General features: G+C 31.3%; 1 protein-coding gene across 6 annotated transcripts in view; it reads right to left on the reverse strand.

Annotated features, from left to right (window-relative positions):
- Window positions 1–26,937, reverse strand: part of Hpf1 (Histone PARylation factor 1) — a 69,992-nt gene that overhangs the window by 39,734 nt on the left and 3,321 nt on the right. For 4 of the 6 annotated variants that reach the window (XM_085816974.1, XM_085816973.1, XM_035350166.2 and 1 more), the window contains exons 2-3: window positions 11,090–11,324; window positions 4,262–4,354 (exon numbers count right to left, since the gene is read on the reverse strand). In XM_085816974.1, coding sequence (XP_085673100.1) covers window positions 4,262–4,354; window positions 11,090–11,324 — 328 coding nt within the window. The remainder of the gene's footprint in view (window positions 1–4,261; window positions 4,355–11,089; window positions 11,325–26,937) is intronic. The other 2 variants (XM_085816975.1, XM_035350167.2) reach the window with 1 other exon arrangement.

The following is a 26,937-nucleotide window of genomic DNA, read 5'->3' on the forward strand; positions in this document are numbered from 1 at the left end:
TAGAAGCCTTTGATACAAAACAGACCTGTTTATTTGAATACTATTAGTAGAAAAGGTCTCAAGCTATAAACATAACATCATCATCTTAAATGCTATCTTCTGGATGACGTAAAAAATGAGATACAGTACAATGTCTTTAATCCGGACTTCAAACCTACAAACTTTCTGTGCATGCGTAGCATTTACGCATGTGCATAATACCTTTATGCATGCGCATATGCGTTTACGCATGTGCATAATATATTTACAAATGCATGTTTAATGTATAACGGACGGTATAAGCTAGGCTAAAATAATCTAATTATCTATTTCAGTTAATGTTGCAGATTGCGTTGTTCCTTAATCTTCAAATTGGATCCGGCTCATTATTTTTTGCAGACTGTTAGAGCAATTTTATAAAAAGTAAGTTTGAACTTTCGATTATGTCAAAAAGAGTTTCTGATTCTGGAGCTGCCAAAGGATCTACAAAGCGAAAGCACGTTTCGATGTCCATCAAACAAAAAGTGGAATTGCTGCAAAAAACAGATAAAGGCATGAAGAAAGTGACAAAGAGGTTAGTGAAAACGAAAAAATTTCGATTGACAAGTTAGTCGGTATTCTCGGCACAGCAATTACAGGACTTGAACAGCAGAACTTTGTAACTGAACAAGAAATTATGTATGTTTATAGAATTAAAGAGAAAGTATTATCACATAAAACGAAGCAACTTAAACAACTTACATTGAAAGAAATGTTTAATAAAGTAAACAAATAAATATTAAGCTTTTTTTTTTTTTAAATTTGATACCTTTTAGCTCATAATTGCTCTTTATTTCATAAATTACGGTTTCATATTTTTAATTTTATAATTTTAACATGCCATCTTACCAGATTTAAATTGATGATCTATAATCCGGAAAAACCCCTAATTCGGAATCGCCGATGTCCCGACGAGTCCAGATTAAAGACTCTGTACTGTATAGTGCATTGTTCTTTTTGCATAAAAGCCATGATAGTAAAGCCTTGGTTTGCTTAATTTAGGTATCACTGTCTGCTAAGAGATACAAAACCAACTTTCAGTGACTGCAAAATAGTTTCTCTGTACCAGTAATGGTAATAATGATTTTCAAATGCTGAAGCAATCCTTGGATGATCTTAACCAGTTCTCAAGCTTACGAAGCATCACACATGATGAACAGTATCAATATTTTCACCCTTGAAACAGGCACAGAGGCACCAAAATAAGCAAATCATGATGTCACCAAAATGTATTTATGCGACAATTCAAATACACACATGCATGCAGCAGATGAGAACCGATTTCTGCCTTCAAATTTGAAACTATTTTTTTCTGATTAGTGCTTATTTTATTGCATTGGAGCACATTTTTTGCCCCCTTCTTCTAGGGAATCGTAATGAAACTGTAGAGTTTGCAAGTGAAAAAGAAAGCATTGCATTTTTTTCAGAAGTATAGCATTTTGTCCAATAGCAGAGAATGCAAAAAGTTTCACTGCATTTCATAAACGATCTTTATGGATTAAAATTTGTGCAATTCTCTGGCCTTTTTTTCCCTCTCTTTTCTTCTCATGTTCGGAATATTTGTTGTCACACACACAGTTTTATAATAGATTTTTTTTATATTTTTAATTTTGTTGATTGGTTATTGTTGTTTTATGCAATTCTTAGCATGCCATTTTATTTTTAAAGAGGCTACTGTCTTTTGCATCTCAGCTTGGCAGAAAATTAGTCGAAAATGGTTGGCAACTTTTCAAGAAGGAAGAGCAGATAATCAAAAAGTACTACAATAGCTAACAACTTTAAAGCCTACACTTTTATATTAAAACATTATACACAAGTGTGATGTAACCATTATATATATGTGTGCGATGTAAAACATGTTTCCTGTTATGATTTGCCTCATTTGAATGTGCAACTACAACCAACCCACATATATGCATACCATACACATATTTGAGTATATGAGGATTTTATGTTTTATATTTAACTGAATGGCAGATGCCCGCTATAAATATGTAAATATTGCCCAAACACACAGACCTCAGCCCAAACACTCTGTTTCTTATAATATACTTCTTTTATACTATTAGTTATGAACAGAATAGTAACTATGATAATATAAAAATAGCCAAACAAATGTTTTTTTTTTGCTAATTCACAAAGTTGCTAATGAGTTTGCAACTTTTTGCAGGACAGCAGATAATCAGAAAGCACCGATTTTTGTGTTTAGTAACATATAATTACAGGTGGAATTTCAATCATTCCTCTTAGAGTTAACATTTTTTCTACCAGAATGTTTATCATCTACATACCTGGTAAACTGCCAGTTCTTTGACGTATTTCCCTTCAACTTTTTAAATCTACAGGAACTTTATTATTATCATAAGCACCTTGGCACAATTTGATGATTTTTTGAAGAAGGAAAAAAAAAAAAAAAAAAAAAAAATGGCAATTTCAAACCAAAGAAAATTATTTCATATCATACATGTTATTAGGTACATATTTTAATTTTAGTTCAATACTTATCCTGGAAAATAATTTATAAAACTACTTACAAATGGCATCTCTTACGTGTAATTATTCCAGTCTACCATACACTTACTAGTCCTTTCTAACTCTTCCAAAGCAAAATTTAACGCTTGGTAATTCTTTATTCCAGCAGGATGTAAATCTCACAGCCGTAATAAATAGCAGATGATTATTCTTGAACTAATTATGGCTTCAAATGCTGACATGTTGGTTACACTTTTGAGCGTTGCATTTCCAAAAAGGTCATTTTCCAAAATGCATCATCACCAAACATGAATCAAACCATTCCCATTTTTGTGGCAAAATGTTATATTCGTGCAAAAATTTCATGAAACTTTTTTTTGTTTGTAGGCAAATCTTACAAACATATATAGTCAAAAGTCTTAAATCCAGACTCGTCGGGACTTCGGCGATTCCGGATTATCGGTTTTCTCGGATTATAGATCATAAATTTAAATCTGGTAAGATGACATGCAGAAATTATAAAATTAAAAATATAAAACCATAATTTATGAAATAAAGAGCAATTATGATCTAAAGGGTATCAAAATTTACAAAAAAAAAAAGGCTTAATATTTATTTGTTTACTTTATTAAAATTTTTTTCAATGCGCGCATGCATAAAGCATACATTACGCATAGTCCAAATTAGAAAATTGCAACCAGAAAACTATTTGATGTGTATTCGTGATATTTATAATGACGAGGAATTTGATTTAAATCATATTAAAGAGGGAGTATATTGAGATGAAATACTACATTTAGTAAGGAAATATAAGCCGAATAAAATAAAAACATCTGCCCTGAAGATAAGGATAGTGTTGACAGATCAAATTCCAGTTCATTGCGCGCTGCGACGTCCCCCCCCCCCCCGTAGAGCAGCGTGAAATTGATAAACAGATTTTGGAATGGTTAGAAAAACAAAGGATATGCCTTTATCCATTTTTTGCAGCAATTCCACTTTTTGTTTGATGGACATCGAAACATGCTTTCATTTTGTAGATCCCTCAGCAGCTCCAGAAGTGGAAATTCTTTTTGACATAATCGAAAGTTCAAGCTTACTTTTATAAAATTGCTCTAACAGTCTGCAAAAAATAATAAGCCGGATCCAATTCGAAGATTAAGGAACAACGCAATCTGCAACATTAACTGATATAGATAATTAGATAATTTTAGCTTAGCTTATACTGTCCGTTATACATTAAACGTACATGTGTAAAGGTCTTATGCGCATGCGTAAACTCAAAAGCGCATGTGTAAGTTTGTAGCTTTGAGGTCCAGATTTTAGATCATTCTGGTTTATGGACGTCCGGATTAAAGACTTTTGACTGTATTACAAAATTCAGCTGAAGATGAAAAATATCGCAATTTGTGTTTAGAGCTTCTAATATAATCAAAACAGTATGTACAAAAATAACAATATTGCTTATTCAGACTTACAGTTACTGATATGGTTACCTGAAGAATTGTTATGTGCATGGTTGCCACAGTTTGGTGACTTCTACCAGCTGGTTGCAATAATATCAAAGTACCAAATTATCTTTCAAATAAAAATTTTATATCATTCGACTGATAAGGTTACTTGAAGCAATATATGAGATCTACTGGAAAATTCTGTCTGTTTGGGAAGCAAACTAAAATAATATATTTTTCATACCTTTAATGATATTTATTGTACAATGTAATTTATGTCATTACTTATGACTTCTTGCAATATAATGGTAATCTGTAAATACCTTTTTTTTGCAAAATGTCCTTAGAGGCAAAAAACTTCAGTATTTGGCTGACATCTGCTTCAGTTTTGATTTTTTTTCCCCATTCAAAAAATTCTGCAAGATAAGAAATAAGTGATGAGTGGAAGGTGCTAGGTCTGGGGAATATGGTGCATATGGTAGAATTTCCCAGCTTAGCTCTGTGATTATCTGACAAGTCGCCAAAATGAGCATGTGGAGGCATTATCATGAAACAGTATGATGTACATTTTTTTAAACATCACCTGCCTTTTTTCTTCGGCTGCTTTGTTTAAATCATCCATTTGCTGATAATGTGTCTCTAAACTAAGCTTTTTGTTAGGTTTCAAAAGCTTGTAATGTATTGGTCCTTGGACATCCCACTCCATATACAGCATTATCTTATTCACGCTCAAGTTTGGTTTAGAGGTAAGGAAAGCCAGGTTGTCTGAGCTGACATTATGACCTTTTACAAATGATGTTTTCGTAGATAACCTATTTTTCATCATCAGTTATCATCTGGTACAAGAAGGGTTCACTTCTGTTCTGAGCAAGCAGAGATATGTATATGATGACTTGATTATGCAAATTTTTTTTTTTACTAACGCACGAGACATCCATCTGGAATATTTATAGACCAATCCAAGTTTCCAAATATGAACCGAAATGGTTTGTTAAGCTTTTCCACAATCTTCATTGGTGTCAAAAACAAATCTTGCTTTATTAAGGTCTTGACAATATCGTTATCAATCAAAGATGGCTGTCCAGAGCATGGCTTTTTATTATGGTTGAGATCACATGCCCTAAATTTTTCAAACCACCACTTGCAAATTCTATCTGAAACTGCACCTTCACCAAAAACTTTCACTAAATTTCAACAGGCTTTTGTGCCATTTCATTGTTGCTGGAATTCATACAAAATTTAGTGTTGAAAATTATCTTTATTGAATATTTTATTGGCAGCCATGTTTACATGATTGCATCTCAATAATTACACGAGACACTTTTGTTTTCAGTTAATTTATATATGTGTATAAATGCAAAGCTGTCATTTATATCATGTTGATAAATGCAACGATAAGTTGATATGAACGTGGTTACACTGAGATTCTACTATCTAAGTAGTACTTCCCAGTAATCTCAAGTAAATTCACAAAAGGCCTTATGGTGAGAATTCTCAGAGTAAAGTTCTCGCAATGAGTAACATGAATGCACACTTGAGAAGAGAAGAGACACTCTGTCTCTAACAGAAAATTCTGATTCCAAAACAGTCTCAATATACAGGCTATTAATGTGGTGCCATTTATTGAGCAATAGATCTGCCAGGCAGTGGTTTAGAAGTTTTTCCAGAAGTAAATAAAATATATAGTGGTTACATGGTGGGCAGAGATATGGGAGAAGCAACAGGTGACATGAATGTTGGAGGCAAATCCGAAAATGGTGAGAAATGCATAGATAAACAAAGACAGCCATATATGTCTGAAATGAACACGCACAGATGTGTTAAAATTTAAAGTAACATTATCAGCCAAAACTTTCTGGTAGACCTTATATTGTCTGAGCAGCATCAGAATGCTTACAGTATATTCAAAGATTATGTGAATCATTCTGCAATGATCTTATGTGCATTTAAAATGACATGGTGAAGCATATTATACTTCTGCTATCAGGATATATCTTTCAAGATATCATACTTATACATTTTAGAACATTATTAACATGTGTAAAAGTACTCATATTACACTTTAAATTAATATCTAACCATGCCATTAAGATATATCTTTCAAAATATTATACTAATGCTTAGCAAAACATTTCCAGTATTTTAAAAATACAAGTTACTTAATGCTGCATTTAGAATAATCATCTGCTTTTCAAGCAAAGATATCAAATTAATCATTTTTGACAGTAAATAGTGCAAATTTGAAAAACTTAAATCATTTCTTTTTGGAAACATATGTTACAATCAAATTTTAAATTACCAAAATTACCAATAAACATGTACTATACAATGTAGTAGTAATTATACTGGTATTGTTGTAGTATGCGATCTACCACATTTGTGATCATACCATATGGCCATAAACCACCAAAAGAACTTTATTAGTAGTGTAGATGGTACTAATACTCAAAGTGCTGGGGGATACTGAAACTAAAGACTGTACACAGCATGTGGAATACCTCACAGCAAATATTTTGACATTATCTTACAAAAGCCTGTTTGTAAGATAAGTTTTGTTTGTTGGACATCGAAACATACTTTCGTTTTGTAGATCCTTTGGAAGTTCCAGCATCGGAAATTCTATTTGACATAATCGAAAGTTCAAGTTTACTTTTATAAAATTGGTCTTACAGTCTGCAAAAAATAATAAGCGGGATCCAATTCGAAGATTAAAGAACAATGCAATCATTAACATTAACTGAAATAGATAATTAGATAATTTTAGCTTACACCGTCCGTTATATATTAAACGCGCAGGCAAAAATGTATTCTGCAGTTGCGCACACGCATATGCGCAGTAGTCAAGGTCTTACGCGCACGCGTAAAACGCCTGCGCGCATGTGCCAACGCGGCGCATGCGCAGAAAGTTTTTAGCTTTGATGTCCGGATTATAGATCATTCCGGATTATGGGTGTCCGAATTAACGACTTTTGACTGTAATTCATTTCATACTGACAATGTTTATTTTCCATTTCTACTACTTATTAGCAAGAATGCATGATCAAGAATTACCTCTTAAGAATTTTAATGACTTAAATCTATAAATGAAAAATGACTGATAAGTAATGAAAATTGTACTATAAATTTTACATAAAAATTTACATCTTGACATCCTTACCAAACAGGAATTTATATTGATTAAATAAAGCAGAGATTATATATAATTTAGAAAATACATGGAGATATAAAAGCATTAGCCCTACTTTGCCATGTTCATCAATATGTAGTAAAGAATACAGAAATGTTTAAGTTAAAACATTAAGGCTACATCTGATTTTCTGATGTTCTGAAGTAAGCAAGAAAAAGCTATGAAAATCTCAAAATGTCATAATATATCACACCTTACAAACACTGAATTAATACTAAGTATTTACTTTTTAAAGATGTACTCAGTTTTGAAGTATTAGTACACATGTAGTTTAGAAAAATTAGCAGAGTTTTGAAGTTGTAATTTTACTGAATCAAAATGTAAATAACGGACAGTTAAAGGCATAGGTATAGGTATACGCAAATAGGCAGACACCTAGGAAGCCGATTTCTGGATGGTGCCGATTAAGTTTTTTCATAAGTGGCAACTAAATGCAAGTATATTTTGCTCTAGATTGATCATGAATTAAATTTCTAGGGAGTGCTAATGGTAATGATTGATTAAAGAGATTAAAATACTGGAGTCAGGCCTGTATAACAGATACAAATTAATGAGAATATCCTTTTTTACTTCCTTGTATGAAGTAAAGGAAATATTGTAATCACAAATAATTTTGGGCATCACATTTCAATCGCTCTCAAAATAACTAAACAATGTTTTTCATGATATATGTATGCACGGAGAGAATAAAGGACTGTTTTTGCCAAAAAAGATTCAGAAGAGATTTTTTCTTAACCTAGAGACATATGTATGCCTCTCGCATAACTCAAGAACGAGTAGCCATAGAATGTTGAAATTTTGTATATCAGATGTAACTGTGTATTTCCCTTTTTTATTGCAATTGGATGCATCAATTGTATATAAATATTATATGTATATATATTTCCATTCTGTTATCTGGCTCAGTGAGCTAAGTTTTTTATTCTTATATGTTGGTGAACTGTGCATTTTTTGCTTTAAAAGTGATTGACTTATGTGGTTTTTATGCATACAATAGTTGTAGAGTTATCAAAAATTTAAAAATTTAAAGCTGCGTTCACACCAACGTGGTCAAGCGTTCACGCATAAACCGTTAACCAATCAGGAGTGAGTTCAGAGGCGGCATTTGCCGGATGGCCGGAGGCCGCGTGAGTTGACTTAACTTCAACATTTTAATGCTTGACATGTCAGTATCAGGTATTTCATTTCAAAAGTGCAGTTTATACCATGGTTTTTAAATGATTGCACTTTCAAAATTTCTTCTTGATGGAAAAAAAAAAAAGGTCAAATGGACTAATCTTAATAAAAATTTCAGATAATAATAAAAAAATGCATATGCTAATAGAATAAATAGCTTTATAAATTATTTAAAGGAAAATTCTCAAGTTTATTAGCAGTAATAAATCTTAATAATCAATTATAAATGATATATGGTTGATAATTTTTACAGAATAATCTAAAGCAATTGATTGTTGTGAGAAAATAGTGATGGATCTCGAAATCCAAGATTTTGAATTTTTCTATCTACATTAATTTAAGGTTGCTCTTGTTGCCTAGTGGATAAAACATTGGCTTCTTGAGTTAAAGATTTTGGATTAAAGCATCACCAGGAGTGGTGTTGGAATGGAGTTGGTATTAAAAAAAAAATATTTACAGAAAATATTATTGCTAGCTTCAGAGAAGCACAGATGCTTCTTCAGTTTCCTGAAGGTGAAGTGTGAAAAGCATGCTTACCCACAAGGATACCTTAGTGCTGAGGTAAATGCTCAAGTAGAAAATTCAGCTTTTACTAGGGACTTGTACTGCGGGTTTGGGCCTTGCTTTACTACCTTTGATGATGGTATGAATACACGAATTTTTTTTTTTTTTTATCTACCACAACTTTTTTTTTGGGGGGGGGGAACACAAGAAGCTTGCATTTACTTTTCATTTCATTTCATTCCTAATTTTCGCTCGGCATTGTTTGCATTATCCTTCTTTTGACAAAGAGCCTTTGGTATAATTCATAAGAAGATCTCACTGCTATGATTTGATTCTATTTCGGCTGACGAGAGACTAGCAAAAGCAATACTGATATTAGTATAAAGTTGGTATTTCATATAATTAAAAATTTTAGTGAGTTCTGAATTTTAAACGAGTGGTGACAAGTAAACCATTTGTTTTAAAAATTAAGAAAACTGTTATTTATACAGAAAAGAAGCTCTCTAGTATGTAGCTGATTTTACGGAATACTTCTACGTATTTTAATGGTTTCATGTTTGTTTTTCTTAACATACATGACCATTTTTTGAAAGGTCTAATCTTGATGATAATTTTTCATTAATTTAAAGAACTTTTGCATGAGCATTTGCAAATTTACTAATTGTGGAATTCAATTTTTAATGCAGAAAAAGAAGTATTATATAAAATGCAGTTACTTCAATGAGTTTTAGATAAAAGTGACTTTATAAAATAAACCTTCAGATAGTGGCTGTTCATTAATATATAAATGACTAATTGCATTAATTACTTTTGCATTTAAGGTAAAAAAATATATACATAAGGCAGGAACTAAAATATTTAAAAAAACAATTGCTGTTGTTTATTAACTTAAAAATAACTGCTTTTTTAAGTGTGATATTTAATTTAGTAATGCTGTAAATCTTACATATATTTAAAAAAATATACTTTTTTACTGGATTATTTAAACCAATAAAGGGAAGTTTATTTAAGGAAGCATTTAAGGGAATTTAAAGACGCATCATGCAAAAACATTTATGGTATTCTACCCCATGAAAAATTTACTCTCCAAAATAGAATCATGCAATTAGGATTTTTTAATTATCATTCAACAGAATTCATAAATAAATTAAATTAGATATATACAGCGTTTGATATATACAAGGATACTTTTCTGGGATATCCTATTCTTATCTTCCATACAATTCTTTTCTGCGATATTCTCATAAAAATTAGTGTCCAGCTTTTGAATAAATCATTCAATGAAACCTAAAAATTCATCAAATTAATGAGGTGTCATGAGAAAGTAATTAAAAGAAATTTTGTTTCATTCAAGTGCATTTCTTCAATTAAATTACTTGCATCTCCTTGCTGCAGTCATCTCTTACACATTAATATAAACCACTGCATTCTGCTTCTCTTACAAAAAGCAAGAAGAAAATAAATGTTAATCCAGCAGAAATTAAATCCAGTTTAATTAAAAAATGAAATCGTAAAAAACCAAAATACCATACAAAAATTTTACGTTTGATGATGCGCCATCTAGTGCGAGCATATGACAACTTTTAAAGTGAAAGTTGCCATGCTGGTGTAAACTAATGTTATGCGGAAATCTTTTTTTTTTTTTTTTTTTCCTGTATTGCCACTTTTTGCCGCAACAGACCAGTGTGAACGCAGCTTAAGTGGCGAGTTAAGCCTAATGAACAGCCATCTGCTTACATCTGGAACTCAGAAGAGTGAATTAAGTCAGTTCCTGCAGCTTCAATGTCTTTTTGCCATGTGAGTCCAAAAGTAAACTTTAGTTTTTGTGCACCGAAAAATCTGCCTTTTCTGCTGGCCATTGCTTGTTTCTGTGTAGAAACTCTAATTTTAATTTTTTTAAAACTAATTTAACTGTATTTGGTGTTTTTGTTTCACTGTATTTTACAAATTTGAATGAAGATGTTTTGAGTTTTTAAATATTTTTGCTTTGTCACGAAGTGAAAACTGAATTAATAGAATGAGAAATATAAATGAAATTCGAGGAATTAAGTTTAAATGAAATGCAGCAAAAAATGTGTATAATTTAAAGGCTGTATAAGTCATGTGCTTACAATATGATGTAAGGCTATCATATTCTGATCTAGTAATATTTTACAGACAAAATTTTTCAAAACCTTGCTGATATATCAGATAGATAATTAATCAAAATGTTTTAAACTTACAAGACAGTTTTCATCAAGTGGATCAATCAAAAATCTACTGATAAAATATGTAAATTAGTTACCTTCTGGTTTAGACTTATTTACTGTAGAACAGAAATTCCAAAAATCGAAGAAGTCTTCCGGCATTGATTTTAGTATTTCTTTAACTGTTTCTGCAGTTGACAGTTCTTCATTCTCAATGTTTCTTGGTTCTTTTTTACTCTGAAGGGCCTGTGTACTTTCAACATTTTCTACTTGTTCATTTTCATTTTCAAGTTTAAAAACTGAATCCCCATTTACAGTTTTTGGAAAAGAAACCTAGGGTAATTATCATATTATTCACACATTTTAAAATACAGACACACTAGATTTGTATACAATTATTAATACATACAATACAACAAATCTAATCTTATCTAAGAATAATACAAAGTTAAATACTGAATGATTATACAAATGTATTTTGTGATTACTTCTTCTTCAGTGACTCAACAGCACTGGCCTTCTCAAGGCATCTTGACTTTTGGCAACTGTTTTCCAGTTTTTCACCTTTAAAATATTAAGATCTTGTTCGACACTATCAATCCATCTTAATGGGGGTCTGCCCTGAGGTCTATTTCCCATAGGCTTTGCCAGAAAGATGATTTTCTTGCAGCAACGATCTTCATTCATTCTAGCCAAATGGCCAACCCATTTAAGTTTTGGTAATTTGACAAATTTTATAACATCAGGGGGTTTGTAAATTTTATAGAGTTTTAAATTAGATCTTCTCCATGCTCCATTCACTTGGACCACACCAAGAATGCAACATAAGATCGTTCGCTCAAAAATTCCCAGAGCTTCCTCATCACATAAAGTCAATGCCCAAGTCTCTGATGTATAAGTCAAGACAGATTTTATAAGGCTTTTGTAAAGAAGGAATTTAGTTCTTAACTGAAGAAAGCTGGATTTTAAATAGCTCTTCAGGGCATAGAAACATCTATTTGCAGAAATGATTCTTTTATATATTTTTGGGGCCAGCACATTTTTATTATTTATCTCCATTCCCAAATAAGTAAAACTGTTAACTTTTTCAAATTTATAATTGCCAATTTCAAAGTGACTAAATTGTATGTCAGACTTTTAAGAAAGATAAATATTTAATTTCATTTTTGTTTACAAAAAATTTAATTCTTTTAGCACTTTGTTCCAATGCCATAAATGCCTGTTTGAGAACCAGTGCGGTTTGTGCAACAATGCGAATATCATCTGCATAAGCCAGTATTTGAACTGAGTAAAAATATTTCCTCTAATATAGATCTTTGAGTCTCTAATAACTTTTTCGAGTGCTATATTAAACAGGAAACATGCCAATGCATCCCTCTGTTACACTCCATTTTTTACCTCAAGCTGTTCGGTGTAATCACCCTGTATATGTACATGAATTGTGGTTTCTTTAAGAGTCAAGGCTACAAGTGCAACAATATTTTCTGGAATTTTTAATTCATGCATAGCTTTTATGAGAAGTTCTCTGTTAATACAATCATATGCTGTCCTAAAATCGATAAAAAGACTGCAAGTCTCGATTCCAAATTCTCTACTTTTTTTCAAGGATCTGTTTTAAGTTGAAAATGTGCTCAACTGTAGATCTTCCTTTCCTAAATCCACATTGATAGTCGCCTATCAAGTTATCAACAAACAGCAAATTTTTTTGGTTACTATGTAGCATGATTAGTTCATTTTACTTTACACGGGGATTAAAATAGTCATTTAATTAACAAACCACATTCAGGACACCTTTCTGAAAGTCTCCCGACTGCCGTACAAAAACATCCGATATAAACCAACAACTGCCCCAAAATAACTTTATGATGCCCAAAAGAACTGCGGTCCTTTCAAGGACTTTTTGGAAGATCAAAGTTAAATAAAATATTGAAAGAAAAATACATTAAAAAGCATTAAAAGTTAAAAAAAAAAAAGAAAAAATCTGAAAGGTTTCAGATTTTGAATTGCGTCCAAAGGAGCATTAACAGTTTGTATGTTACCTTTATTTATTAAATATTATGTTCTTTGCACTTAAACCATAAAATTCAGTTCAACAGCAATGTCACAAAATAATTTTAAAATGAGTATATCTTTAGAATTTCCAATACACAGTTCCGCGCGCTGGAGATAAAGAGGTCCCCCCCCCCATACAGTGTTGCCATTGCTCGCTTTTAAATCGTGGAGTTTGTTAATCAAAAAGTCCTTAAAGTTTTACAACATATGAAATCAATAATAGAACAAATTCCAAATTTCAAAGTTGGGCTTTCAGATGCACATAATTGCAGTAGGATTACATCATTCAAAATTGGATGGCTCTAGGTAAAATTCTTGTATCATAATGCAAGGAACATACACACATTTATGCAGATTCTTCATTATTTAATTTCTTCAAATATAATACAGGGCAATAGTATTTGGTGGCAATGAGTTGAAAAGTGATATGCCGTTTATAGGGTTTCCACTCAAAATCGGAAAAAAAAAAAAAAAAAAAAAAGAGGTCATAATATAATTAAAAATATAATAAATAGGGCCCTATAATATAAAATTATAGGGCTGTTGTTAATAATGGTGGTTTTAACCCTTAGAGGGCCATAATTTAAATTGTGGTAAAATTTTGCATGAATTGTAACTTATGGACCCTAAGAATACAACATTATGAATTTTGAGAGCCAATATATATTTTATACCAGTGCCCCTCTAAGAACTTTTTTATTTTTAGATAGCTACCAATTGTTAATTTTTGTTTTTTACTCTGTTTTTCTGTACTTTTGATGTGCATCTATAGAGATAGCAACTGATGTATTTTTGATGTGCATCTATAGTTATGCAAGTCTGAAGACAAAAACTTTTAAAAGTTTGCTAGACATTCAAAATTTTGAAAATAAAAATTTATGTTTTTATGCACTTTGATGATGCCACCCAGCTGAACATACTGATGTAAAATGCGAGTAAAAAGCTTTTGAAAGTGATTTAAATTCAATATTACTACTTTATGAAAAAATTTAGCAAATATAACACTGCATGCATAAACCGTATCATGCTGTAATTGAACTATTGTAATGTTACAAGAAGATATAACTCAGGCGAAAATTAAAAAATTGAAAAATGAAACACTACGACTCAGCTGAAAAATTATATTGCATTTTTGATGTTATTAGATAATATATTAAAAGATGTTGATAGATAATATATTAAAAGAGCATGCTTTATCAAAACTAAGAAAAATCTCAAACATTTGCCCCTCCCTTTTTTTTCCTTTCCAAAGATGTTTTGCATCTAAAACTGGCCTTAGAAATACTTTCCCTCTTTTCACTAACTGTGAATATTTTGAAAACCATGTACTTGTACCTCAACCTAGGGAAAAAATTTCTCTTTTGTTCTCTAGTTTCTCATCTAAAATTAACAAAGACAATACCCTAAAACATATTTTCAAATCAGCAGTTTTTCCATTCCACTAAAAGATGGACATTTCTATTTCCCGTGTTTGTAAGTGAGCTTTCCTTTTGTGTGATCTTATCACAGCCTCTTTAAAGATCCTGTGACCCCTGCATGACAAATTAGCTGTCAATCACGTCTTATCATTTTTGCTGCATTCTAGGATTTTGGAAAAAACGAAGCGACGGGTGTCTTTCAGAACTAACATGCCACATTTAACCCTTACAATTGTCTAATGTTTTGACGCTAGACTACAATTTTGAAATCGCTAAGTCTTTATCCGAGGAAAGAGTGAAGTGGTGAAATTAAAATATTAGCTAAACAGAGACAAATCAGAAACCCAACTGGAGAAATAAAATAAAAAAATTAAATAAAAGAAACTAAAATACTTTTTATTCATGCTTAGCACACGGTCAGTAAACTCCCCATACCCCATAAAAATAATACTGAATCCTAAATAACTTGAAAATTAATCATAAACAAATATAATATTCATTTCACAGAGCACATAATATTCATCTCACAGAGAATATTCATCACAATTAACTAATTCTGTCATCTCACAGAAGGAGAAGCCTGGTGCTGCCATCTATTGGTGCGGTATACTCAGTATGGGTGACAGTATATTTTATATACAAGTCTTAAAAATTGTATAAATAATCTTTTAATTATCAGTTCTGATGGAAATGCAGTAAATGCAATTTATTACATCATAAACAAATATAATATTCATTTCACAGAGTACATAATATTCATCTCACAGAGAGAAATACAACATTCATCTTACAGAGAATATAATATTCATCACAATTCACTAATTCTGTCATCTCACAGAAGGAGAAGCCTGGTGCTGTACACTCAGTATGGGTGACGGTATATTTTATATGCCAGTCTTAAAAATCGTATAAATAATCTTCTTTTAATTATCAGTTCTGAGGGAAATGCAGTAAATGAATTCAGCATGTGTACACCATATATTTGCAGATTTTGAATTTTTTCTCCTTCTCCAATAGAATTTATAAATCTTCAAACATGATACCTTGGAACGAGGTATAGTGATTTGAAATGGTAATTCATAACTGCAAAATATTGAGCATTCATTGGGTACTGCTGCCATTTAGAATGAAAAGGAAACACTAGAAACTTACGATTACAGCTTTTAGTGTAGGAAAATTAGCATTTTTTAGGAGGTTAAAAAACTGACAAACATCTGGTATATTTTATATAAGGGTGCCCTTTAAAGGGTTATTTCCAAATTTTCTGAAATTCATATTTAGAAGAATATCACAAATTATTTCAGAATGCAAAAAGATCACAATACCCAACAAGCAACACAAGATTCTCGCTTTTCTTAATAAAAGTGTAGTAGCTTCATTATATCTGAAATAATGCAACTGACAGATGTTATGGCAACTCTATTACATCCATAGTAATCTCAGCAGACAGGTGCAGTAGCAACCCTATGCAAAAGACAGCGAGTTGAGGCTGATTTTACAAGAAATCAAGCATATACTTATAGTGATGATAACATAACTTAGTTAATCTTATCTATTCCATATATGCCATCTTGAAATAAGTGTAACTGAGTGTGAATTATCTTGCATGTTTTCATGAAATACGTATTTGTGTTGGCAAAATCTAGTGCTGTATTTGGATTCTGCATGTAATTACCATTTCATATTTGATGATGAAAAGCACATATTATTTAAAATTTAATACAATTAAATTGGTAACAATAATGATCAACTTCACATTTTTCATAACATGACAGTATGTAGAATTTTCATCACATAGCTCAAGAATGGCATACTTTCAAAGTACAAAGTTCAAAAATATTATGCAAAGTAGAATTTTACACTGCTGGCCATTAAAATTGTTACACCATAAAGGTGGCATGCAACTTATATTAAATTTTCATGAAAGACACTATCATCAAACCTCACTATAATGAACAGCCCAAATATAAGGAACAAACCTTTTGGCCATGTCCAGTTTTTCATACACTTAATGCTAATTCATGCTGTTAAAATTACGTTCCAAAGCTATGAAAACTGGATATAATGAACAATATGAATATCTTTGATCAAAACTTTTTTGCATGGTTCGTATTTTTTCCAGAATTTATGGAAATTTTAATGAAAAATACTAATTCTTAAAATCATCTATGGTTATGGTGTTAATATCCACATTACATTTGCCATCCATACAGGAAAACAGCTTAAATTGTTTTCTTTTTTATGTTCAAACCAACTTTTCTCTGTCTCCAAAACAAAGACCATATAAAACGGGTACTCACCCAATCTAAGAGAATGACACGATAGGCAAATCTTAGGACACCATATGGCTTTCTTTGCATACAGTGTGTGACTATTACACCAAAGAATGTATTCCACTCAAATTCTCTAACTGGTATGTCAGACAAGACTCCATTCGAGGCTGATGTTATGATGAAAAAAAATTTTTTTGCTGTTCTTCAATTTTATAATTCATTTTCAAATATAAAAACACCATTTTTATATCTTTGGGAAATAATCTACATTTCTTATCAAACAGGATATAGTGAACCACTGGATACAGCAAACCAAACTTCTGATTTGCTATAGTGAGATTTGACAGCACATACTAAGATGTGTAAATGATTACTGTTATATATGTAACTGTAACTGTATCTATTATTATCTGTAACTATAACTGTAATATAATATAGTAGATGAGTAATGTAGGATGTTTGTGTACATCTTGTAATCATCACTGAGCACGTACCCAACACATATAAAATACAACACATGGCACAGCCGGTCCTTGATTAAAAAAGAAAATCTTTTTTGAAGAACCATGCAGCCTCCATAAAGGTGTTCTAAACAAAAACATCATGGGAAGTTGTTTACTGTGAAATCGAAACTTATATCACTGGTAAGTGAGTTGTTTATTTTTATTGGAAGTGGCTAAAAATACATATATATAAACTATTTAAAGTCCTAAATTAAATATGGATGGATTAAAGCCACCAAGTAATCTAAGTTTCGAAGGAAATTTAAGCGAAAATTGGAAGAAATGGAAACAAAAATTCCAAATTTATATGTTAGCGTCTGGTGGTATTACTAAATCACCTGAAATTAAAGTAGCTATTTTATTGCATATAATTGGTGAAGAAGCACTTGAAAAATTTAATACTTTTAATTTAAGTGAAGAAGATAAGAAGGATGTTGACAAAGTAATTGAAGCTTTCGAAAATTTTTGCATACCGAAAGCAAATGAAAGTGTTGATAAACATATATTTTTCTGTCGAACACAACATGTAGGTGAATCGTTTGATGATTTCTTAACCAATTTAAAGAAATTAAGTAGCAACTGTGGATTTGCAGAATTAAAAGATAGTTTAATAAGGGATAGAATAGTAAGTGGAATTCTAAATAAAAATCTCAAAGATAGATTATTAAGGGAAGATCAGTTAACATTGGAGAAATGTATTAAAATGTGTAAAGCTTCTGAATTAGCAGAACTTCAGCTGAAAACTTTAACTGAATAAAATAGAAGCTATCAAACATAATAAATTTCGACCTTCAGAGGAAAAAAGTCAGCCTTGTAAGAAAGACTATCATGTAAAACAAAAGCAACAAAGTACTAAATCTTCTTCAAACTATCAAGGAACTAAGTACAATAATCCAAAACCATGTAGAAAATGTGGAACTTTTCATAAGTTATACAACTGTCCTGCTTATAATAAGATTTGCTTGTACTGTAAAAAGAAAAATCACTTTTCTAAAATGTGCACTTTTAAAAATGTTAATGTTGTACAGAATAATTTAGAGCATGAGTTACATAATAATGGTAATGAATATATTTTAGGGTCAGTAGAAGATACAAATCCATTTTCTAAAAATAAAACCGAATGGTTTGAAAAACTAAAAGTAAACATATCTAAATATTTATTTGTTAAGTTGGATACTGGAGCTCAGTGTAATGTGCTACCATTGCCTAAATTTAAACAATTAAATTTAAGAGAGAAATGTTTGACTAAATCAAAAGTCACTTTAAATAATTACAATGGTACTACAATTGATGTAGTTGGAAAATGTAAATTATTATGTGAAACATCGAAAGGGGATAAGGATGAAATAGAATTTCAAGTCGTAGCATGTGATAAAACTGTTCCAGCTATTTTAGGTTTACCTACATTGCAAAAATTAAACCTAATACAAAGGATTTGTACAGTAAATCCTGATTCTAATGAAAGGTTACCAGAACTTTTAAAAGGATATCAAGATTTGTTTAAAGGAACTGGGAATTTAACTGAATATACATATCATATTAAATTAAAACCAGGAGCTGTTGATAAAATAGAACCCTGTAGGAAAATTCCACTTAGCTTATTAAATCCATTAAAAAAGGAATTAGCAAGAATGGAAAAAGATGGTATTATAAAGAAAGTTAACCAACCAACAGAATTCGTGAATTCATGAAATTTAAGAGTGTGTTTAGATCCTCAGCACCTTAACCAAAATATACTGAGAGAACATTATCCCATACCAACCTTTGAAGAAATTTCATCTCAAATGACAAATGCAAAGGTCTTTAGTATTTTATATGCAAACAAAACATTTTGGCAAATTAAACTGTCAGATTCAAGTTGTGAATTTACTACATTTAACACTCCGTTTGGTAGATATTGTTTTTTGAGGTTGCCATATGGACTGAGTTCATCACCAGAAGTTTTCCACAGAAGTTTTTCTGAAATTTTTAGTGATTTAGAAGGAGTTCAAATATATATAGATGACTTATTAGTTTAAGGTAAAGATAAAAAAGAACGTGATTCAAGATTAAAGAAGTTGTTGGACAGAGCCAGAGAAAAGAATGTTAAATTAAATTTAAATAAATGTAAATTTGGGCTGAATGAAGTGAAATATATGGGACATATATTTTCTAAAGATGGTTTAAAACCAGATGAAGACAAAATTAAGGCTATTCTAGATATAAAACCACCAAAAATGTGAAAGAATTAGAAACTTTCCTAGGAATGATTACATATGTTTCTAGATTTATACCTAATGTATCAGAATTGACATCATGTTTAAGAGATTTGTTGAAAAAACAAGTTATCTGGAACTGGAATGCAACACATGAAAAAGCATTTAGAAGACTAAAAGATGTCTTGTTAAATAAAACAGTTTTACAGTATTATGATATAAACATGCCAGTAGTTCACCAGTATATATTTGGAAAAAATATTACTGTGGAAAGTGATCATAAACCACTGGAATCAATTTTTAAAAAGCCATTAAATAAATGCCCTGTAAGACTACAAAGAATGCGTATAAGATTACAGCCATATCAGTTTGAGATAAAATATAAACCAGGAAAAGAACTTTTTATAGCGGATGCATTATCAAGATCATTCACTGATAAAGGATCTGATTTCTTTGAAGGAGAAATAGAAGCTCATGTTGGATTAGTTGTAGAATGTATACCAATGTCTAATGGTAAAATAGAAGTTTTTCAAATGGAAACAGAAAATATGAAGAACTACAAGTTTTAAGAAAATTAATTAAAACTGGATGGCCAAATGAAAAATGTATGGTTCCAGAACTTGCAAAACCATATTTTAACTTCAGAGAAGAACTATCAGAAGCAATCCCTTTTGAATGTTGGTTGTCTGTGTAAAAGCCGTATTATGCCTTATGGAGAAGAAATACCTACCAATATATGTCAGAATTTGACTGTGGCCGGATCATGGCCTGTTATTCCATGACACTGCTGCTTGTGCTGGCCATTATCCCATAACGGTCAGGTAAATATAGAATCAATGGGTCCACGTGGGCCATACTGAATATCACGCAGGATCTTAAATGGCTCCAGGCCACTAATACCAGACTGGACAGATATGTTATCCTTTTGGCCTTACGGGATTGTACAGCAAAGCCCTGAACTGATACAGTTGAGAAGCCTGCTATTAAAAATTTTACATTTTGAACATTCCCTTCACTAGATGACAACAAAATATATAAAAGAATAATTGAACTTCACAGATTAAAAAATTAACAAAAAGATTCTAAGCTTCCCTCCAAGGTGTAATATTACTAAATGATACTACAGTCAAAAGTCGTTAATCCGGACTCATCGGGACTTCGACGATTCCGGATTATAGATCATCAGTTTAAATCTGGTAAGATGGCATGCAGATATTATAAAATTAAAAATATGAAACCGTAATTTATGAAATAAAGAACAATTATGATCTAAAGGGTATCAAAATTTACAAAAAAAAAAAAAAAAAAAAAAAGCTTAATATTTATTTGTTTACTTTATTAAACATTTCTTTCAATGTAAGTTGTTTAAGTTGCTTCATTTTTTATGTGATAATACATTCTCTTTAATTCTATAAACAGACATAAATTCTTGTTCAGTTACAAAGTTCCACTGTTCAAGTCCTATAATTGCTGTGCCGAGAATACCGACTAACTTGTCAATCGAAATTTTTTCATTTTCAATAACCTCTGTCACTTTCTTCGCCATCGGAAGCGAATTATAATGATGAGGAATTTGATTTAAATCATATCAAAGATGGAGTACGTCGAGATGAAATACTACATTTAGTAAGGAATTATAAGCCAAATAAAATAAAAACATCTGCCCTGAATATAAGGATAGTGCTGACAGATCAACTTCCAATTCATTGCGCATGGCAGCGTTAAAGATAAACAAACGTTAAAGTTTAGATAAACAAAGGATGCCTTTGCCCATTTTTTGCAGCAATTCTACTTTTTTTTTTAATAGACTTCGAAACATACTTTCGCTTTTGTAGATCCTTTACATATTAGTAAATATATATATGAAATTCTATTTGACATAATCGAATGTTCAAGCTTACTTTTATAAAATTGCTCTAACAGTCTGCAAAAAATAATAAGCCGAATGCAATTCGAAGATTAAGGAACAACTCAATCAGCAACATTAACTGAATTAGATAATTTTAGCTTAGCTTATACCGTCCGTTATACATTAAACGCGCATTCGTAAACATATTTTGCGCACGCGCACATGCATATTCGCAGCCTTAAAGGTCTTACGCACATGCATCAACACGACGCATGCGCAGAAAGTTTGTAGCTTTGAGGTCCGGATTATAGATCATTCCGGATTATGGATGTTCGAATTAACGACTTTTGACTGTATTTTGAATTGCTGATAATTTGCATTTGCTCATTTATATGGGAAGAAGATTAAAAGCCAAGGATCTGCCATGAAGCTAGATGACTAGATAAAAGTTTCTCATTTACCAGTCATCCAGATAATCTCTGTCATAAATAAAATAAAATAATCAGGAATGAGATTTACTGTCATTAAAAATGTTTAATTAACTAGTTGGCTATTCAGAATTCATTAATAAAAAATACTGCTTTAAAAAATGCTAAAGTATAACATCACAATATGAAAAAATAAAGACGGCAAATTTCTTCATTAAAAAAAAAGGGCTAATGAGAAGTATTAAATTGTTAAATTAGTGTCATTTTTGCCCAATGAAACTTGCCGATATAGGATTCTACCTATGTTTTTGATGCAGAATTCATAAAGATTTTGCACTTACTGTTATTATGTTATACTTACTCTTCATGCTTTTTCAGCCAAGTTACTTTTTTTTTTTTTTTTTTTTTGTTTTGGAATATACACCTGAAAATATTGCCTAATAGGTAAGCCTGAAGGTATTTAAAACTTATAAATGAGTCATTTGTAAGTTTTTTCATCACTTCAATTTAAATGTTTGTGAAGACTGTTAATTTTGATTTGTGTTCAACCTGGGTTAAGCAAACCCTCTAAATTGTTAAATAAAAATTTCATAGTTATTCTAACTTATAATTCTTTTATAAAACTATACTAAATAGAGGATAGTGTACTTTAACACCTTAACTGTGTTAAATGCATGACATATCATACAGGTAAAATTAGGCAATTTTGATGTCAGATATTGATTTTAATCCAGAAACCTTGCTTCTTTTGTTATTACACAACTTTATTCTGGCAACCTAATTTTTTTTGTAACCTGAATGAAATGGATGATGGGATATTTTTCTCTCAATTACCTGATGTCTGGTTTTGAATGCTATTATTTTCTAAACTGCATATTTTTAAATCAGGAAAATACAATTCTTGTTTTACCTACATTATGTTGAATGCATAATGCTGAAATTGAGCACAATGCTCAGTTCGTGCAGTTCTCTGATGCTTTTAAAGCAAAAACAGATTGCTGTGTCCGTGGAGAGACCATCAGTAATGTTTCATATAATATGATATGTATACTATGTAATGTTAAATGTGTGCAATATCAAGTTTGTGCAATTCTTTAAGTGAAAAACAGATCACTGTACATATGAAGAGAACAATAGTAATGTATCATATAATAGACATAATGCCTTCTAAAACCGTGCCAAAATTCTCATAATATAACCTTCAGACCAGCGCGATCCGAAACAGTTTTGCCCCCTCTTAGACATTTTCCTAATGAGAAAAGTCGTTAGTCCCCTCCATGGATGCAGTAAAATTTACATGTTTGTCGGATGCTGTCCCATAGTAGATGTGTTGCTAGATATGCGATTTTTTTCGATGATTTGTTTGCTTTCATTTAAATGAAGATCTAAATAAACAGTGCACTGGATGCATATCTAGTGCACTATTTATTTAGAACAAAATGTATGCAGTGTTTATATTTCACTCACTATTTCTGATCAATCTCAGCAATAATTTGTGAATTTTATAACATCGTTTTCACACTTCATTTACTGTATTTTCGTATTAGAAATTAGAAAACGAAACCAAAATTTTACAAAATATAATAAATATGAACTAGCTTTGTAAGTCTGCAGGTTGGAATGCTATTTTTAATAACAATATTTTCACTAACAAAATAATGGTAATGAAATAATAATATTCATTACCATTAGATGATTAGAATGAGATTTAATACAATTAGATTTTGAGATGAACTTACAGCAATAATAAAGTTTTACATAACAATAACAGAGCTTTAAATCTGCTTTTTTCGATAATTTTGTTATTATAATATAAAAAAGAAAAACTGAGATACATTGGTTGCATTTCATCATTTAACTTTAACAAATATTACATTGGACTATCAGGCAAAGGAGGTATATCTTTAACGAGAATTTTTCGTTGTAAAATTGGCTTTTGTTTATGATAGCAGAGGAAAACAATCTGTGACCTATACATGCAATCATCAAAAGTATTTTTCAGAACAGTTTTAAATGTTCATGAAGAATTAATTATACGTCAATTTCTTTTCATAGGCAGAAATTTCATCTAAAACCATCGTTATATCCAAAGGTTGAAGTCTATTTCATTTTCAACGAATATTCTATTTGCACATAATATATTTTCTAATTTATTTAAGAAAGAGTAATCTTTCACGTTGTAATGTTGCGCGGCCCCAACCTGCACGCAACAATAGTGGTGAACTATGAACTGGAAAGTACACAAAGTCTTGAGAAGGGTTTAAATCCCTTTTTATTCAACTTTAGAAATTACAGATGCATGCTCTTGACGCTCACAAACTACGCTGACCCGGCAGTAAAATAAAAATAAGAAACTAAAAATTAATAATAACAAGTTACTACCTACGAGGCTTTTAAACGTAACTAACCTAACCGCATTCTGAGATACAGCTGATATTTCAGCAAACTTCTGAATATTAAGTTGAAAGATTCAACTATCTGCCGAGGCAAGAACACAAGCCGAAACGCGCAGTTCTTCAATTTCTACCTAGCCACCTTCACGCTCGTGAAGCAAGAAAAGCACACTTTCGAACTCGTTTCCCTTCTATTGAACTCAAAATACTTCCACTGACAATTTGAATACTTTGCGCGTTCTACTAAAATTTACATACTCTGGCATTGGCAATTCCAGGGAAAAGGCTTGACAGGAAAGATAGTTTAAACTTAAAATAAATGTTAGTTAAAATAAATATAAACCCTACAACGTTTTCAAAAGAATAAGGACATAGTGGGTGTTGACACTTACAATGTAGTAAATCTGTTTTTCATATTTCTTCCAGTAATGAAAACTATTACCCGGGAATATTTTCAAAGCAAAATTAAGAAAACTGTTTATGCCAAATTTTGCATAAAGTATCTTCTCGTGTATTTTGTTATTTAAAGTGTGAAAGTTTCTCTTTGAAAAAATAAAAAATCATGAAAGGAGCAAAATTAATTCATGAGAAATAACTTTGAAATGCAATAATTCCATCGTAATATGAAATAGTGGAGAAAAGTGCAATACAGTTTATTTATTCACAAATAATCCCCTCATATGCATAATTTATGTACTGCCGATTGAGAAATATAGGTTAGTAAATTAAACCGGTTATTTCAATACTTTTTCTTTATCAACTTTTTTACGAGCTTTTCAGTAGAGTGGTAAAGGTGGCTGAACACTTCTAGCTCGCTCGGCTTTGAATCCTGGCTAAAGGGTTGGATTCATGGTTTTTGTGTAACATAAATACAAGCCAGCTTCCCTTAGAAAGTCCTCTGCGAAGGCATCCCTTCCCTTATACAGGTAATTGTTGTGTGCTTTGATGTAATTCAGTAAGCAAACAAATTAATCCAATCAAACACGAAGAACGGGTTGATTACATGTGAAGTTTTCTACCAGGAACGTAAATACGAACAATTTTCTCTTAAAAAGGTTTACACGAAAGCATCCATCCCCTTAAGCAGATAGCGTTTGCGTGCTTTTCCGTAATCTAATCCTAATTCTCATACATTTAATAGTAAGTTGACATACAACTTATTACAGACAAATTAACAACCTTTTTTAAAGATAGTTTTTTTTTTTTTTTTTTAATTAACTTGTCTGAATTCCCTTTATCTCTTGAGGAGATAAGAATTTCAGTAAATAAAACTGGTTAAAATTTTATACAATGCAACTGATGTTTTGATTCAATTTAGAAGTAACGTGAGCTTTACTGATATTTAAATACTTTTTGGCAGATCTCATTCTAAAAGAAGGTCTAAAGATAAATTGATTTTATTTAATTTACAATCAAAGAAAATCAATGAAAGCAATCATTGAATGAAAGAAAATCACAAAAACTATTATGCATAAAATTGTCTCTTACTTATCTCTTGATAAATCACACAAAATTGTCTACATAATAGAAGCACTTTGAAAGAGTTAACAGTTCTTAAGGGTTTTATGCACTCAAAAAAAAAAAAAAAAAAGTCAAAATAAAATCTTATTATTCATAAGTATGAAAAGGAAGTAAACGATAAAAGCGGTTTTACCTATTTTCTAGAAGGGCATTAAATCTAAAATATTAATCTATTCTTATTTGCTATGACTAAAAAGCATTAAATCTGGTAAGCTTAAACAGCGTGCAAAATCGCTGACGTTTTAATCTTAGCAAAAGTCAGTACTAAAAAAATTAGCACTAAAATTATGAGACAGTGCTCTAACATTTGAGAATGAGATGGCCTCTATTTGATTTTCAAGTATATTGGCGCGAGACGAAACCTGCGGTTTTTACCAAAATGTAGCCGAACTGATAAGAAGAGGGAAACAATGCGTAGCCAGCGGCTATTCTGAGCAGCGACAATGGACCACCCAGAGACCTACAGATAGGCGATTCTCTAAAATAGGGAGGGAATGGCTGGTACGACAGTTGTACCACAGCCGGCATTAAAGAAAGTCATTTTCCTGGTACAACTGCTGTACCAGCCGGCTTCAAAAAGTTAATATATCATTTAATCCACTTATTATATATATTAAAATCTGTGCGCATCTATCTGTGCACATGTAACATCATTTTCTCTCAAACCGCTCGCTTCTAGGTTTAGTGAAACACAGCGTTGGATTCCAAACATACCTGGTAAGCCATTTTGACAATTCCCACCTTCGTACGACTTTAATTAGCTGAGATATTAATTAAAAACCCTTTTCTGAACAATAAATTCACTTCCTTTGTTGGGTTTTTCCCTATTAAAGGGATTCGGCTACGCACCAATTTCTTTTTTCACAAATATCTATCGAACGACGCTTAGTTGAATTTCGAAACACACAACCCCCCTCCCCCCCCGATTCCAAAAATTCGTTGGAATACAATGATACCATTCTCATCTTCGTACGACTTTAATCAGCTGAAATATTAAATAAAAACTCTGAAAACACTAATTTGAATGAGACTCAATAGCCACTTTAGGGACTTAGCCACTTAGGGACTCAATAGCCACTTTAGGGACTTAGGATTGGTGCAATTATTTTTGGCAGCATTGGCATCAAGAATAGTTTGGCGATTTTTTACGGCTCTCGAAACCGAAACATATTATGCGCTTGCGCACATGTATATTCGCAGCCGGAAAGGTCTTACGTGCACGCGTAAACGCCTATGCGCATGCGTTTGTAGCTTTCTGCTTAGGGACTTAGGGACTCAATAGCCACGTAGGGACACTTAGGTTTTTCCCACACT

This window comes from Stegodyphus dumicola, chromosome 5 (assembly GCF_044657685.1).
Source record: "Stegodyphus dumicola isolate Sdum_Otavi_A_Nest chromosome 5, ASM4465768v1".
NCBI classification, from domain to species: Eukaryota; Metazoa; Arthropoda; class Arachnida; order Araneae; family Eresidae; genus Stegodyphus; species Stegodyphus dumicola.